The 15,461-nt window shown below is 42.9% G+C and overlaps 1 protein-coding gene across 1 annotated transcript in view; it reads right to left on the bottom strand.

Moving 5' to 3' along the window:
- Nucleotides 1-13,364, bottom strand: part of LOC115438129 (serine/threonine-protein kinase DCLK2-like) — a 40,510-nt gene extending 27,146 nt beyond the window's left edge. The window contains 3 exon segments of the mRNA XM_030161537.1: nucleotides 1,371-1,768; nucleotides 12,026-12,125; nucleotides 12,127-13,364. Of these exon segments, the coding sequence (XP_030017397.1) occupies nucleotides 1,371-1,768; nucleotides 12,026-12,125; nucleotides 12,127-12,465 (837 nt within the window). The 5' untranslated portion in view covers nucleotides 12,466-13,364.
- Nucleotides 13,365-15,461: the final 2,097 nt, after the last annotated feature.

Below are 15,461 nucleotides of genomic sequence, written 5' to 3'. Positions count from 1 at the left end.
CTGAAGCAGACAGAGGCTTTAGGTTCTGTACAAGCCTTTACTGGACTATTAACAGAGTTTTTACCACTGACTTGAACCAGTTTCGGTTGTAAAAAACACTTATTGTGCATCCCTAATTATATATACTAGCTAGATAAAGCAAACCAGGGCTGTCAAACTCCTGTTAGTTCAGTTCCACATTCAGTTAATCTGATCTGCAGTGGACCCAACCAGGAAAATAATAACAGAATAATATAGAAATAATGTCAACTCCAAACTTTTATCTGTTTCAGAGCAAAAAAAGTACATTTACATTCTGAACAGGTTTCCATCTACAAACTATCCTTTCAAAAGATGTGAAGAACATGAACAAACTGAACAAATCAGTGTCATTTTAACACTATTCTGCTTCAGTTTATCATTTCCACATGTTCATTAGAACGTACAGATCACAGTGGATCTACAAACACACAAAACATTTAAGAACAGACAGAAGATTGGTCCAATTGAACTGACTTCTCTCAAGACATTTCAGGTTGTTCATATTTGTTCAGATTATTCACATTTTTTATGAAATTCTCCTTAGTTTTAGTGTAAATCCATGAAAATATTTCCATTTCCAAACAGAAACCTTGTCAGTTGTCATTATTTCTGTTCTTCTGACAGTATGTGACTGGTCCTGTCCACTGCAGACTGAACTGGTCTGAATGTGGAACTGAACTAACAGGACTGGGCACATCTGAGTGGAAGTTATGCACTTCATTAATTCATCCCCAGGGCCGGACTGGACCCTTTGGTGGGCTGGACTGGACCCTTTGGGGGGCTGGATTTGGGCCCCAGGACGCAGGTTTGACACCTGTGCCACAAAGCACCTGAGAATATATTTCATGTCATACAGGGGTTGGACAAAATAATGGAAACACCTTCACCTCAAGATGATAATGCCCCAATCCATACAGCTAGAACTGTTAAAGAATGGCATGAGGAACATTCTAATGAAGTTGAGCATCTCGTATGGCCGGCACAGTCCCCACACCTCAACATTATTGAGCATTTATGGTCAGTTTTAGAGATTCAAGTAAGACGTCGATTTCCACCGCCATCGTCTCTAAAAGAGTTGGAGGGTATTCGAACTGAAGAATGGCTGAAAATTCCTTTGGAAACAATTCACAGGTTGTATGAATCAATACCTCGGAGAATTGAGGCTGTAATTGCCACAAAAGGCGGACCTACACCATATGAAATTATATTTTGTGGATTTTTTAAGGTGTTTCCATTATTTTGTCCAACCCCTGTAGATTTAAGTGCTCAGACCTGCACAGTGAGGTAGAAACAGACAGTTGTTGTTTTTTAGTGGAACATGAATACAAAGCAGAGCACCAGTATCTGACCTGTTTCCCGTCCAGCGTGTACAGCCTCTTCACGGCTCCAGAGTCCAGTTTGATGGCCTCGGTGATGTCGGCCAGGACTTGGTCGAAGGAGTGCGCCGTCTTCTTGTTCAGGAGGATCCTCACGGCCTTCCGAGGCTTCACCCCGCTGCGGATCACCGTCACCAGTTTGGGTTTGATGAAGTCCTTGCTCTCCCTGCTCTCCCTGCCCTCCCGGCCTTCGGGGCGGTCCCTGGAGCCGCCGCCCCCGCCGGTCGACGCCCCCGTGGAGACCGTGGCGGTCCGAGCCGACCCGGGCGTGCCGGTCCCGCTGCTGGCTCCGGGCTTCCAGCTCGGGACGGAGATCTTGGTGTAATCGACTTTACGGAAAGGCTCGTTAGAGGCGCAGACGTAGCACTCACCTGTGGAAAAAGAAAATGAGCAAAACGGAAAAGTGAGGAGGGTCCGAGGTTTACGACCATACGATAGAACTGGGACCAAATACTGTCGGAACTACAGCTGAAACCATTAATCGAAGCCAATGCAAAAATTCACAATTCGATTAATCAACTCGAATTGATTGAAGGGAAATATTCTATTCTATTTATTGTATTGTATTTTATTTTATTTATTTTTTTTTTTTAATTTTGGTTTTCCCCTGTAAGTCGCTTTGGAAAAAAGCGTCTGCCAAATGCATAAATGTAAATGTAAATATATGATATGTGGGGGAAAAGTCCAAACTGAATTTTCAGTTTCAGACTCTGCAACTTTCTGGGCTTATAAAAAAAAAAACCTAAGACAGTTATGAAAAAAGTGCAAGATCAATTGTTTTAAAAGGGTTTACTCTATGTTTTGGTTTTAGAAGGCAGTGCGACAAACGACCTCAGACGAGTTTCGTTTTGATGTTTTATTTTGAAAGGCTACTTCTGAACTTCCTGTTGGAGTTAGCTCATAGGTGTCAGTGTATGATTTGTCGGGCTCGACGAGACAAAAATTTTGGTGTTTGTTTCATGTTCCCACGAAATTCCTACTGGCCGCTAGGGCCATTTTTGTGTATCTAGGGGGTGCTAGAGAGCTCATTTTGGCACATATGGGGTTAATTTTTACATTTTATAAAATTTTTCGCTGGATGTGACGTGTGCCAAAGTTGGTGAGTTTTTGAGCATGTTTAGGGGGTCAAATTCCAGTTTAAAGTGGTGAGAGAATAAATATTCTACGTCAGTTTTCCTGAATTGAAGCTTCTTTGTGCATCCCAATAAACGTCCCTGTGAAACACAACAGTGGAACCAATGTTTAACAGCAGAGAAGTGAAGGAAACAAAGCTGAAGATTCAGGAGAACTGTGGTTGAATGTTTTTTTTTTAATCACTTTGAGTTGATTGTTTCAGCTCTAGTCTGAACAGTATACTGCCTCCCCCATCCCCTAAAAAATACATCAGAAATGACTGCTATTACTATTACTATTACTATTACTATTACTGAATGGACTTGAAGGACATTTTCTGTCTTTTACTTGGCTGTTGAAAGGGATACGAGGACAGAAATGTGGGGAAAATTCCAGACATGAAACGGTCATCATGAATTGAACCTTTTTTAATGCAACTACATCTGAGACTATTGTAACAATGGTCAACAATTTAAAGGTCCCGTATTCTGCACATGTCACTTTGTGACAGTTTTCTTACAGTAGTGTGTGTTGCAGTTCCTCATTATGAGGTTAGAATTTGAAAACTGTCTGTTTCCTCCTGCCTTGCTACACCACAGTTTGTGAAAATGCTCAAACGGCCGAGTTTGAGTTGGCTCCGTTTATGACGACATAAGCGGATTTAACTCCTCCCCCTGACTGTGCCCCCACCCTGGCAAAGCGAGCCCCGCCCTGGAAAAGTAGCTCTTGGACAACAAACATGGCGAAGGCGAGACACGCAGGTAGTGGTGTTGTTGGCTGCACACACCAACACCATAGTTTATTTTTGCTCCCCACTTCCGAGCCTCTCCGTAAAAAGTGTCTGGATTCTGTCTGTGATGGTCATGGACCAAACAACATTCCCAAACGCGTGTATGTGTGTGCCCGGCATTTCACGGACCAGTGTTTTCGAACATGGGCCCATACAGCTGCGGCTTAGCACAAAGACTCCGAACCAAGAAGGACGCAGTACCAACGCTTCGAGACCCAAGTCCAAGTGTGGGAGATGGAAGTTCTGATCATTTGTTTGTATCTTTACTGCATAACCCTACATTACGGATAAGCTGGTGGGTGTTGATGTGTACGTCTAACGTTAGCATGGCAGCTAACATAGCTCGGTTACTGCTGCTAACGTTTGCGTCCCCGTTAACATGCAAGAGCTGATAATATCCAGAGACATTCAACAGAACTACTTTGAACACGGGCCTTTTGTGGTTGGCATCAGTATAGTTAGCATCAAGCTTGTTAGCAGCTGCCTGCATTAGTGGCGGCAGGCGTCTTTCCGTGTCAGGTCCACGAACCCGACACAACACCGCCGTTTTCCGTCGGGGCTCAATCACGCCTCAAGGCAAAGAAAGCCAGTGTTTGGAAAGACGTTCTGTCTGAGATATGTGTATTGTAGACAAGAGAGGGGCATTTCAGACATGTGACTTGTGTATTCAGAACAGATAAGTAGTACCGCTAGTGTAAGTCGCGTCCTCTCCCAGAGAGGGGAGGGGGAGTGGGCGTGGACAGATGCGTTCATTTGCATACCTGGAAGCAGGCCCAGAAACAGCCTGTTCTGAGGAGGGCTGGGGAGAGGGACTTTTTTGACCGCTGAAACTCTGAAAAAAGGATGATTTTGGGGCGAACAAATTTAAATACTATGTTTTTGGGCTTCTGAGACCTATATGACATGACTGAAAAATAGCATAATACGGGACCTTTAAAGTATATTCATGACTACTGATTCTGGCGTTGCAAATATTACATGAAGAAAACCTGTCAAATGGATGAAATGCACCACCGCTAAAAATCACCAGTTTTTTCATCTGTAGAACCTGTGCAGCGTGTTCACTGGAAGAATGTGTGAAGTGTCAGCTTTAACTTATGTTGATTTACACAAACACAGAAAGAAATGTGTAAGAAATGTAGCTGTCCAAACACTCCCTGTCTGAGCAGGATTATATTCCACACACAGAGCACAGAAAATGACTGTTATATCACTGACACGATCAATAAAATATGTACAAACGCACAAGGGATATGAAGTGGATCTAAAAACATATTATCAGTGTAAAGCCTTTAAATATCCTCTAACAAACTGGTCATTAATATTTAGGCCTTCAAGGTCAAAGAGTTCACATTGGGCTGAATTTTCTTCAGACATTTCAGGTTGTTCATATTTGTTCAGGTTACTGACATTTTATTGTTACAGGAGAGTCTGGAAATGGAAATATTTCCATAATTTAATGTTATTTTTTGCACAGTGTGGTTTGGATTGTGGTTAAAAGGTAGACAAGAGTTATTGAATGGACCTTTTTTCAGCTCTCATGGTTTTTTGTTTTTTGTTTTTTTTAGTTTTAGCACATTGATATGGTGACATTGTATTTTTCAGTCCGGTTGATTTCTGGGGAGGTGTTGACACTGGAAAGTCCAGTTTGGTATGAAGTGTAAGTAGTCAGATCACCAGACCGTTGTTGGAATCTTTACAAAATCAAAGACAGAAATTTGTAGTTGTCATTATTTACAGACATAATGTCATATTATTTGTTCCATCAAACCCAGTAGTAAATCTGCAGTGGTTCTTCTGTGTGGGTTCTTCTGCTGTTCTTATTGGACTGTAGATCAGATTGGTCTGGATGTGGAACCCACACTAACATGAGTTCCACAGCCTGGACTGTGGAATTTAGACACTGTGGAAATTCATCCCAGGGGTGGGACTGGAACCTTTGGGGGGGACGCACTTGGACCCCGGGACGCAGGTTTGACAGCCCTGCTTTAAACTGTAAACCCTGTCAGTGTTTGCAACAGCTGCTCATATGCACAGTTCTAAGCACTTCCTGTTTTACCTTATATGGTTAAAAACAGTCTGGTCTGTCCATCTTCTCCTCACACCTTTCTCTCTTTTCACCTCATGAACAAACCACACCGTACAACCCCCAGGACGCCTCAGACAAACACATCTGGGCCTCCTGTTTTATCTCCGTTCCATGTTCACTCACTCCCTGCCCCTCCTCCAGGTGTCACATGACCTGGTCCCTCCTCCAGGTGTCACATGACCCTATCCTTCTGTGTGCACACTTTCAGTGTGCTGTTCATCCAGCTGGACAGGACGGAGCTGAGATCGCTGTTATTCAAATACAGTCACACACACACAGGCAGCGTCTGTCTGCACAGCAGGACGTCAGGTTACAAGTTCAACTCCTGCTGCAGGTGCTGACAGAACACATCTGAATAATGCACCGTAAAAAACATAAATACATAAAAATAAATTAATTAATTCAAATAAAACATTTTAAAAATTATTTTTTTAATTTAAAAAATAAAAATTTTAATTAAAAATTTTAAAATAAAAAATAAATAAATAAATAAAAATAATAATACATTTTTTTTTTTTAGAAATCCATCATGCTTTCTAGGGCTGTAAGAACATATGGGTTCTGCAATATATCGCGATATTTCATTTCACAATACTGTATCAATATTAAAAAGTACTGTATGGATATTTTTACGTATTTATTCAAATGCAGATATTGTGGAGGTTCATTTTAGTTTGTTGTTTTTGTTACCTCCGCCAAGGAGGTTATGTTTTTGCCAGGGTTTGTTTGTTTGTTTGTTTGTCTGTCCGTTAGTGTGCAACATAACTCAAAAAGTTATGGACAGATTTGGATGAAATTTTCAGGGTTTGTTGGAAATGGGATAAGGAAGAAATGATTAAATTTTGGTGGTGATCGGGGGTGGGGGGGCCCACGGGGGGGGCCACTGATCAGCCTTGGCGGAGGTCTGCGCTCTCCGAGTGCTTCTAGTTTATATTTTATTCATTCTTCTTTCACACTCTTTTATTCAATAATGTTGGTTCCTTTGTTGGATTGAACTCCAATCCTGTTCTGATGTTAGTTGTGAACTAATAGAATCTGAACATTTGAACAGGATCTGAAACTGGAATGTCTGGAAAACAGAATTTCAGTTTGAACACAGTTGGAACATTTGCTGATAGAACATTAGATCCTGTTGGGATCAAATACAAATGTGTTTAGGATTTGGGCAGATTTATGATGGAATTCAATTCTTCCAGAAAATAATCATTTAAAAAAAAAAAAAAAGCCTTTTTAAGAGTATCATGATATATCGTGATATATCATATTGTGATCCTAATATTGTGATTTGTATCGTATCACCACATTCTTGTCAAAACACGGCCATAGTATAAAAAGGAAACAGTCGTGACATCCCAACAAAGGAACTAACATTATTTCATAAAAGAAAGTTAAATAATAATAAATAAAATATAAACAAACAAAACTAAAAGGAACCTCCACAATATCTGCATTTGAATAAATACTTAAAAATATCCATACAGTACTGTTTAATATCGATACAGTATTGTGAAATGAAATATCGTGATATATTGTAGAACCCATATATTCTAACAGTCCTATTTTATACCACATGAACTTTAAATGTCACTACAGATAAATGTTTTTCCTGCATACATTTACTAAACAGCTGTACAGTTCAGTTCAGTGCAGCTGCGAACATGAATCAGTTCATCAGATGGGGGGTCATGCAGTCCTTCACACTAATACTGGAACCTCAGATCAGGTGTGAAAAACACACACACACACACACACACACACACACACACAGACCCTCTCCTGGACGCTGAACTCCTCTTTGGCAGAACACAGTTCATGACAGACTGGTTTTCCTTTGGGGCTGTCACTGAACTACTGTGTTTGTCATCTGTTATTTCCAGGAAGTGCAGCAGAGTGATGCGTCTGTGTTTTAGTACGTCTGTGGCTGCACAACATCCTGGCACTAACGCTCATTAGTGGACATTTACAACCAGTCAGCCATCAATACTAATGGAAGGGGATATAACTGAGACAAGACATGACAGAGGACACACACTGAGCTGTTCACTACAGAGGAAATGGACTGGAGACGCACTTTAGACCCACCAGCATTAGGCACTGACACAGGAAGTCCACTGACAACACACTGGAACTGCTTCTGACAAATGATTTATAATCACATTCAATTCAATTTTAAGAAAACTGTCAAACACCTGGCAAACTGCATTCAAACACTGGCTTTAGTCACATAAAAGTCAAAAACTGTGAATTTACTCATTTTCAGAAGCTGCAGAATGTCTGAGTCAGAGCGCTTTCACACAGTGTACTCCAGTCCGTAGTACTGTACTTGGATACATTCACACCTTCCACACAGATGTTGTGTTCACACACGTGCACCGCGGTCCAGGCCTGAGTACAAACAGGTGTTCCAGGAAACAGACCACAGGTGTTTAGTGTCAGACTGCAGTGAAGCTCCTCTGACCCTAAAATGACTCCCATTAAATGCTCAAATCTGTTCAGTTGTTTTCATTTCATTGACTCCAAATGTGTTGGAACACGTTCATCTCTCAGACCAGTTGGTTCAGAATCAGTTTGATCCCAGATCAGTGGACTGGATGTTGTTCACTTCTCCTCCATTCGTGTGTCTGTGTTTGTTCATTCCATCTCTGCTCAGTGCATTTGTCCGTAGACGCTCAGCGTCCATGCACTTCAATGGGACTGAGTGGAACTGCTGGAAAAACCACTACAGACTGGACCAGCACTGGACACAGGACACCTGTTGTCCCGCCCCCGGACGCTCAGCGTCTCCAGGGGCGAACAGAGCCATGGGCGGAGCTGTGGGCGGAGCTCGGCCGGGCCAGATGCCAAGCTTCCGCGTGCCGATTGGAGGACGGGTCCAAAGGCTGAATGTGGTTTGATTGACAGCTGTTTTCAGATGTGCTCCTTCACTGACACAGTTCAGTTTAATACCGTCACACATTCTGCTGTGAAATCACACAAACCAAATGAACTGTTCATTTACTGACCTGGAAGAAAACACAACCACTGGACTAACTGGGTTCAATTTAACAGAATTTCAACGTTTTCTTGTTTAGTTGGTCCGATAAGGTCACTGAGCATTACCTGAAAAAGGAACGCAGGACGAATTTATGTTTAAAGAACTGGACTTTTTTTTTTTAATGTAAGTGACAGTGAGCTTCACCTGTGTGAAAGACGAACAGCTGACACTGGAACAAACAGTAGATCACTCTCCTCCAAACACTGAAGTCAGCAGCAGACAAACCCTTGTGTATCTGTAATCCTGTTGGAGGTAAACAGAAGCAGAGCCGCCTTCGCTGTCCCTCATATTATCACCAGTGGTTGGGTCCAGAAGGTGAACCTGGACCGCACAGACCTGAGGCTTTTCCAGGAGACGACAGGAGCCCCGTCTATGCTCTCATGGTGATTACCCCCTTCTGTTGTCACAGTGGTGGTTCGCTCACTTCCAGACTCGCACAGGGATCGCATTCACACAGTGACTGGGTACTGGAGCTGGGCAGTCCAAACCCAGGACTACCTTCTGAACTGGACTCAGACAGGGTACTGAGCACAGAACAGCTGCATTCACATGGATAAAATGAAGTGGACTCTGGGGTCCAGTGAACCCAGATACAGACTGGACTACGCTGTGTGAAAACACCCTTAAAGTCTACTGTAGTAATCAGCTGACTAACTCCTCACATCACTCACATATCATTTTTATCACTTCAAATCCAACTGGTCTGTAATTGAAGAAAACTCCTTTTTTCCTACTGATTAATAGTTTGTCTGTTTTGAGTCCAAAGTGTAGATGATCTAGAATGAATGTTTAGTTTATTTCCTCAATAAATCGAATGACTAAAATGATCATTAATTCCACCACCAATCACTTGTTCTGTCTGTCCTTACACATTACTCATACAGTGCATAAACCAAAGCTCTTGACTGTTTCAGTCCCTGAAAGCATGTGCAGAGCGCTGGGCTTCATTAATGACATGCATTTCCTGTTGGATGTTCAGACCAGGGTCAAACACACAGAAGGATTCCTTAAGTCTGATCTAATGAGAGATCCTTGACCAAAATGAAAAAAGCTCCAGAAAGTTAGTGAATATTAAACCATAGAACTTCAGTTCAGGGGTTCAAAGTCATGTAACTGTTGTTTTTTTCTGATGAAATGTCTGAATATTGATTATCTACTCATGATTCTAATGCCAACAGACACAGAAATTAAAAATTAAAGCAAAGGAAGGAGATGAGAGATCCATTAACTAATGTACTGATGGCATGAATCCATTTATTTTCTTAGAGGTCTGCACTGAACCGCTGGTGAAACTTCAGCAAAAAGGAACAACTGAGTTTAACCTTTGAACATTCACTCTTTTCATAGAACCCTGACCCTAACATTAGACTGTATATAATCCAGACCCATCTCCATCTTCTATGAGCTCTGTGTCAGGGATGTAACGATTACCGGTAGAACCATAAACGGCAGTAAAATCACAGACGGTTAGTATTAGCATTTAAATTCTAATTCTCATGATAACTGTGTTTGATTACTGCACTTTTAGGGGGAAAATCCTATGTACAGATCTGCTTTAATGTCAAATATGTGAGTATAGTTTGAATTTATTACAATTTTAATTTTCTATACCTAATATTTGGAACCAATATTCACTTTGAAAGTCTTTGAAAAGGTTCGTTAAACATCTGTGTGTTATTTATGCAATAAATTATATACATTTTTCAAATCAGATTTTATATTTTTTGTGTTTTTTGTCCTTTTGTGTTTTTATAGTAGGTTAAAGTGAAAAAATAATAGACAGATGATCTAGATGAAGTTGTGCTGAAAAAACAGATCCAAACATGGGTATAGTAAACATTTGTTTCTATAGTATATAAAGGCCAAATCAAAAGGAGTGAAAAACAGACAGAATAGACTCAGACCACTAAGGGTTAATATGGGAATGTTTCTGACACAGAGGGGACATACTTTTAATCCCCCTGGGCCAAATATAGTGTGAGATTCTGTTGACAGTCACTGCCTGATAATTTAGATCAGACTGTCTTTGTGTAAAACTTATTCCATACATGTTTATATATGACAGTACTCAGATATTAGAACTGCACAGCGCTGTTTCAGACAAACACATCAGCCCAACTAAGGGGTCATGTGTCGATTTCACACCATCTGACCTTGAAGAAGTAGGTCAAGGTGAACTATTGTCAATAGGCTGTTCATGTCAAGATGCAGCCACAGGATACATTTTGTGCAGATAGCTCAACGCATTCTTCTGAGAATGTGATTATGTTGTTGAATGGACCAGACAGACAGACGGACGGACGGACAACAAAACTATGACAATATCCCTTCGGCCAGAAGTTGGCCGAGGGGTAAAAACTAGCAAAGAAAAACTTAAAATGAAATGAAGACAAAAACTAACGACTAGGTCAGCAGGGGGCGACACTACAGAAACTCCAACAACTATCACACCCTCAGTTCACCAAATATTTGACACCTTTGGACCAGTACGTTTCATTAACAAATCAAGCCGGTAGAGTCTGAAGTAGGGGTGTTGGAAAATATCGGTTCTGCAATATATCGCGATATTTCATGTCACAATACTGTATCGATATTAAAAAGTACTGTGTGGATATTTTTAGGTATTTATTCAAATGCAGATATTGTGGAGGTTCATTTTGGTTTTCTTTTTTGCTTATATTTTATTTATTATTATTTAACACTACTGTGTTAAATAATGGTTACCTGAATCATCTTAAAAACACTTTTTCTGTCTGAGAGGCAGATGTTGGTTCCTTTGTTTGGATTGAACTCAAATCCTGTTCTGATGTTAGTTGTGAACTAATAGAATCTGAACATCTGAACAGGATCTGAAACTGGAATGTGTATAAAACAGAATTTCAGTTTGAACACAGTTGGAACATTTGGTGATAGAACATTAGATCCTGTTGGGATCAAATACAAATGTGTTTAATAATCCAACAGAGTGGAAGTGCAGCTGGGTCTTCTTGGTGATTATCCACAGGTGCTATTGGGAAACTTGTGGTGTGTCTGGCTATTTACAGTCAAAGAAAAAAAAAAAAAAAATCTGCATTAGCATGCTAGATTTCAAAAAATATTCCCCAGGCACACTGTAGGATTTGTGTAAAAATAAAATGCCTTTATTAGTTCATGGCAATCTTTTAAAATTCAGCCAACGCGTTGCGACCTCTGGCCTTCATCAGGGCTTTTTTCTACAGAAAATTACTTTTATTTTTACACAAATCCTACAGTGTGCCTGGGGAATATTTTTTGAAATCTAGCACGCTAATGCAGATTTTTTTTCTGACTCTAAAAATGTGTGTAGTATTTGTGCAGATTTCTGCTGCAATTCAATTCTTCCAGGAAATAATCAATTAAAAAAAAGAAACAAAACTAACAAAAAATTGCCTTTTTAACAGTATCATGATATATCATGATATATTGTATCATGATCCTAGTATTGTGATTTGTATCGTATCGCCAGATTCTTGCTGATACACAGCCCTAATCAGCAGGGGGCGACATTACAGAAACTCTAACAACTATTGTATCCTCTGAGTTAACTAACAGTACGTTTCAACTGGTCGAGTCTTCGGTCTTACCTTCCACCAGCTCGTCCATACTTGTGATCTTCTTGCTGCCGTCTATGGTGTAGATGGTGCGGACGCCTTGCGGCAGATGTAAGTTATCGGCCAAAGAGCGCGGTCAGCTCCATCAACAGCCCATCGTAAGAGCGGAACCGATCACTGGACACGGCGTACACCAGACCCTTGAAGTAGCGGTCTCCGTTCCGGTAGAAGCGGACCTTTTTGGCCCGTTTCTCGGAGGTGAGCGCCTGCAGCGTACGGGTCCGGTAGTAGCTGCAGTTGGCGCTGTGGGCGGGGCTAGGGACCAGGCTGCTGCCCCTGGAGCTGGGGCCGGACCCCCCCCCTCCGGCGCTGCTGGTAGAGTCATCCCTCTTGGTTCGAGGGGAGCGTCCTCGACGAATCTTGTCGCGTTCGTCGAAATGCTCCAACTCGATAGTCTTATTACTCAGAGACATGACGGTACAGGGTCCAGGAACGTTCAGCAGAACCAGGGCTACAGGAGATTCATCCTCCGACAGAGATGAACACACACTCCTGTACCGCTCTGAAGACAATGACAGCAAAAGGAAACCACTGATTCAGTACAGTGGTGTGTAATCCCAGAGAGACGCACCTGACACTTTGACAACTGTTTTATAGATAAATAACCAGTAGTTTTTCTGGTACCAAGACCTTCTGATGAACCGAACCAAATGGTGTAGATCCAGCAGACTTTCAGACGGCCAGACAATGGGACTGAAGGCTTCCTTTAGCGTCTTCTCTGAAACTTTCAACATAGAAAAGACTGTTTTTCTTTTGGAGTCTGGATGCAGTTCTTTAAAGCAGCTGCCGTTCCCATAAAATCCAGGCCGGATCCCAGTGAACAGACGACAGATGGAGGTTTGGTGTCCACGTCTGCATAAGAGGTTTCCTCAAACTGGGAACTACTCAGCCTTGACCCTCCAGTACCACCAAGTCTTTTCTTAATTGCAACAACCCTAAAACATCCAACATTTTAGAGGCACTAATCCATAGAATTCAAAAGATTAGTGGGGTCAGGGTTTTGGCTCAAGGGCACTTTGACTTTCATGTGGGCAGACACAACTGGAACTCACACAGTTTAGGAGTGGCCTGTTCATCTTTAGAAACTCCGTTCAGGAGTGTTCATTTGATATTTCAGTGTTGATTCTGCTGCCAATAAATATTGAGTCATGAAAACTTGAGTAGAAAAGATGACATGGAGCTTCAAGGTTCAGCACCAGGAGGTTCTTTAGTTTGTCTGCTCGGGTTAAAATGAACAGATACACCCACTCAGCAGACGACAGAAACACAGTCCTATGTTCTCAACGTTGACTCTGGGTGACCCAGTGGTAGTCCCAGTGGTAGTCCCAGTGGTAGTCCCAGTAGTAGTCCCAGTGGTAGTCCCAGTGGTAGTCCCAGTGGTAGTCCCAGTGGTAGTCCCAGTGGTAGTCCCAGTAGTAGTCCCAGTGGTAGTCCCAGTGGTAGTCCCAGTAGTAGTCCCAGTGGTAGTCCCAGTGGTAGTCCCAGTGGTAGTCCCAGTGGTAGTCCCAGTAGTAGTCCCAGTGGTAGTCCCAGTGGTAGTCCCAGTGGTAGTCCCAGTGGTAGTCCCAGTAGTAGTCCCAGTGGTAGTCCCAGTGGTAGTCCCAGTAGTAGTCCCAGTGGTAGTCCCAGTGGTAGTCCCAGTGGTAGTCCCAGTAGTAGTCCCAGTGGTAGTCCCAGTGGTAGTCCCAGTGGTAGTCCCAGTGGTAGTCCCAGTGGTAGTCCCAGTGGTAGTCCCAGTGGTAGTCCCAGTCAGCTGGCTCCACACCAGGTGATCTGCAGGCCGTTCAGTACCAGTGCTAGTCCCAGTGCTGGTCCCAGTGCTAGTCCTAGTGCTGGTCCCAGTGCTAGTCCCAGTGCTAGTCCCAGTCAGCTGACCCCACACCAGGTGGATCTGGAGGCTGTTCAGTCCCAGTAGTCCATCTTCAGACCGGACACTGTGGTTGCAGTCCTGCTAATCCTGTCCGTTGAGTCTGCGCTGGTCCTCACCATCCCTCTATCCCTGATAATAAAAGAGATGACAGTCACATGATCAGCAGGACAGATCTCAATCCTGTCAGACACAAACACAACAACTGCCTTTGAGCCTTCGTTTATCTGTGCTGGTGCAGGAAGACACAGGATTTAGCATCTATGGAATGAACTGATTCAGTCATCTAATAATAATAATAATAATAATGATAATAATAATAATAATAATAATAATAATAATAATAATAATAATGATAATAATAATACATTTTATTTATAAGCACCTTTCAAGACACCCAAGGACACTGCACAACAAGATAAAACTAACAATCCATAAAATACAAAGAAATAAACAGATAAAAGATTAATGACTATATATAGAAATGAAGCTGTAAAATGGAGAGTAGAGTTTATGGGGGGGGGGGGGGGGGGCTGTTCTGAACAGGTGAGTTTAGAGTCTGGATCTGAATGTGGGGACAGAATCACTCTTACAGATGGATGGTGGGAGGGAGTAGAGGCTGAAGGCTCCGCCCCCCCATGGTGCTGAGGTGGACAGGGGGCACGGTGAGGTGGATGGAGGAGGAGGAGCTAAGGGAAGGGGTTGGAGTGGTGACATGGAGGAGGTCTGAAGGTACTGAGGAGTCAGACTGTGGAGGGATTTACATGTACAGGAGGAGGTGGGATTCAATTCTCTGTTTGACTGGGGGGGCAGTGTAGTTCCTGGAGGATGGGGGTGTTTGACTGGGGCCAGTGTAGTTCCTGGAGGATGGGGGTGTTTGACTGGGGCCAGTGTAGTTCCTGGAGGGTGGGGGTGTTTGACTGGGGCCAGTGTAGTTCCTGGAGGGTGGGGGTGTTTGACTGGGGCCAGTGTAGTTCCTGGAGGGTGGGGGTGTTTGACTGGGGCCAGTGTAGTTCCTGGAGGGTGGGGGTGATGTGGTGGTAGGAGGGGGTTTTGGTGATGATGTGGGCGGCAGAGTTGTGGACCAGTTGCAGCTTATGGAGGGACTTTTGGGGGAGACCGAATAGGAGGGAGTTACAGTAGTCAAGGCGGGAGGTTACGAGACTGTGTACGAGAATAGAGGTGGTATGGGGGGTGGGGGGGTGGGGGGTATGCAGACTGGGTGACATTACTGATGTGGGATTTGAAAGATAGTAGGCCATGGAGGATGACACCCAGACTGTGAACCTGAGGGGAGGGGCAGACTGAGGAGCTGTCGATAGTGAGGGAAAAGGTGTTGGTTTTGGAAAGAGTGGATTTTGTGCCAATGAGGAGCATTTGTGTTTTGTCACTATTGAGTTTTAAGAAGCTGGAGGTGAACCAGGATTGAACTTCAGAGAGGCAGAAGGTGAGGGAGGGAGGAGGGCGGGAGTGTGGAGCAAGGTTTGGTGGTGAGGTAGAGCTAGATGTCATCTGCATAGCAGTGGAGTTGGATGTGAAATT

The sequence above is a fragment of the Sphaeramia orbicularis genome, chromosome 18 (assembly GCF_902148855.1).
Source record: "Sphaeramia orbicularis chromosome 18, fSphaOr1.1, whole genome shotgun sequence".
In the NCBI taxonomy this organism is placed as follows: domain Eukaryota; kingdom Metazoa; phylum Chordata; class Actinopteri; order Kurtiformes; family Apogonidae; genus Sphaeramia; species Sphaeramia orbicularis.
Note: the sequence above shows the minus strand (reverse complement) of the source record. Positions and strands in the feature narration are given on the sequence as shown.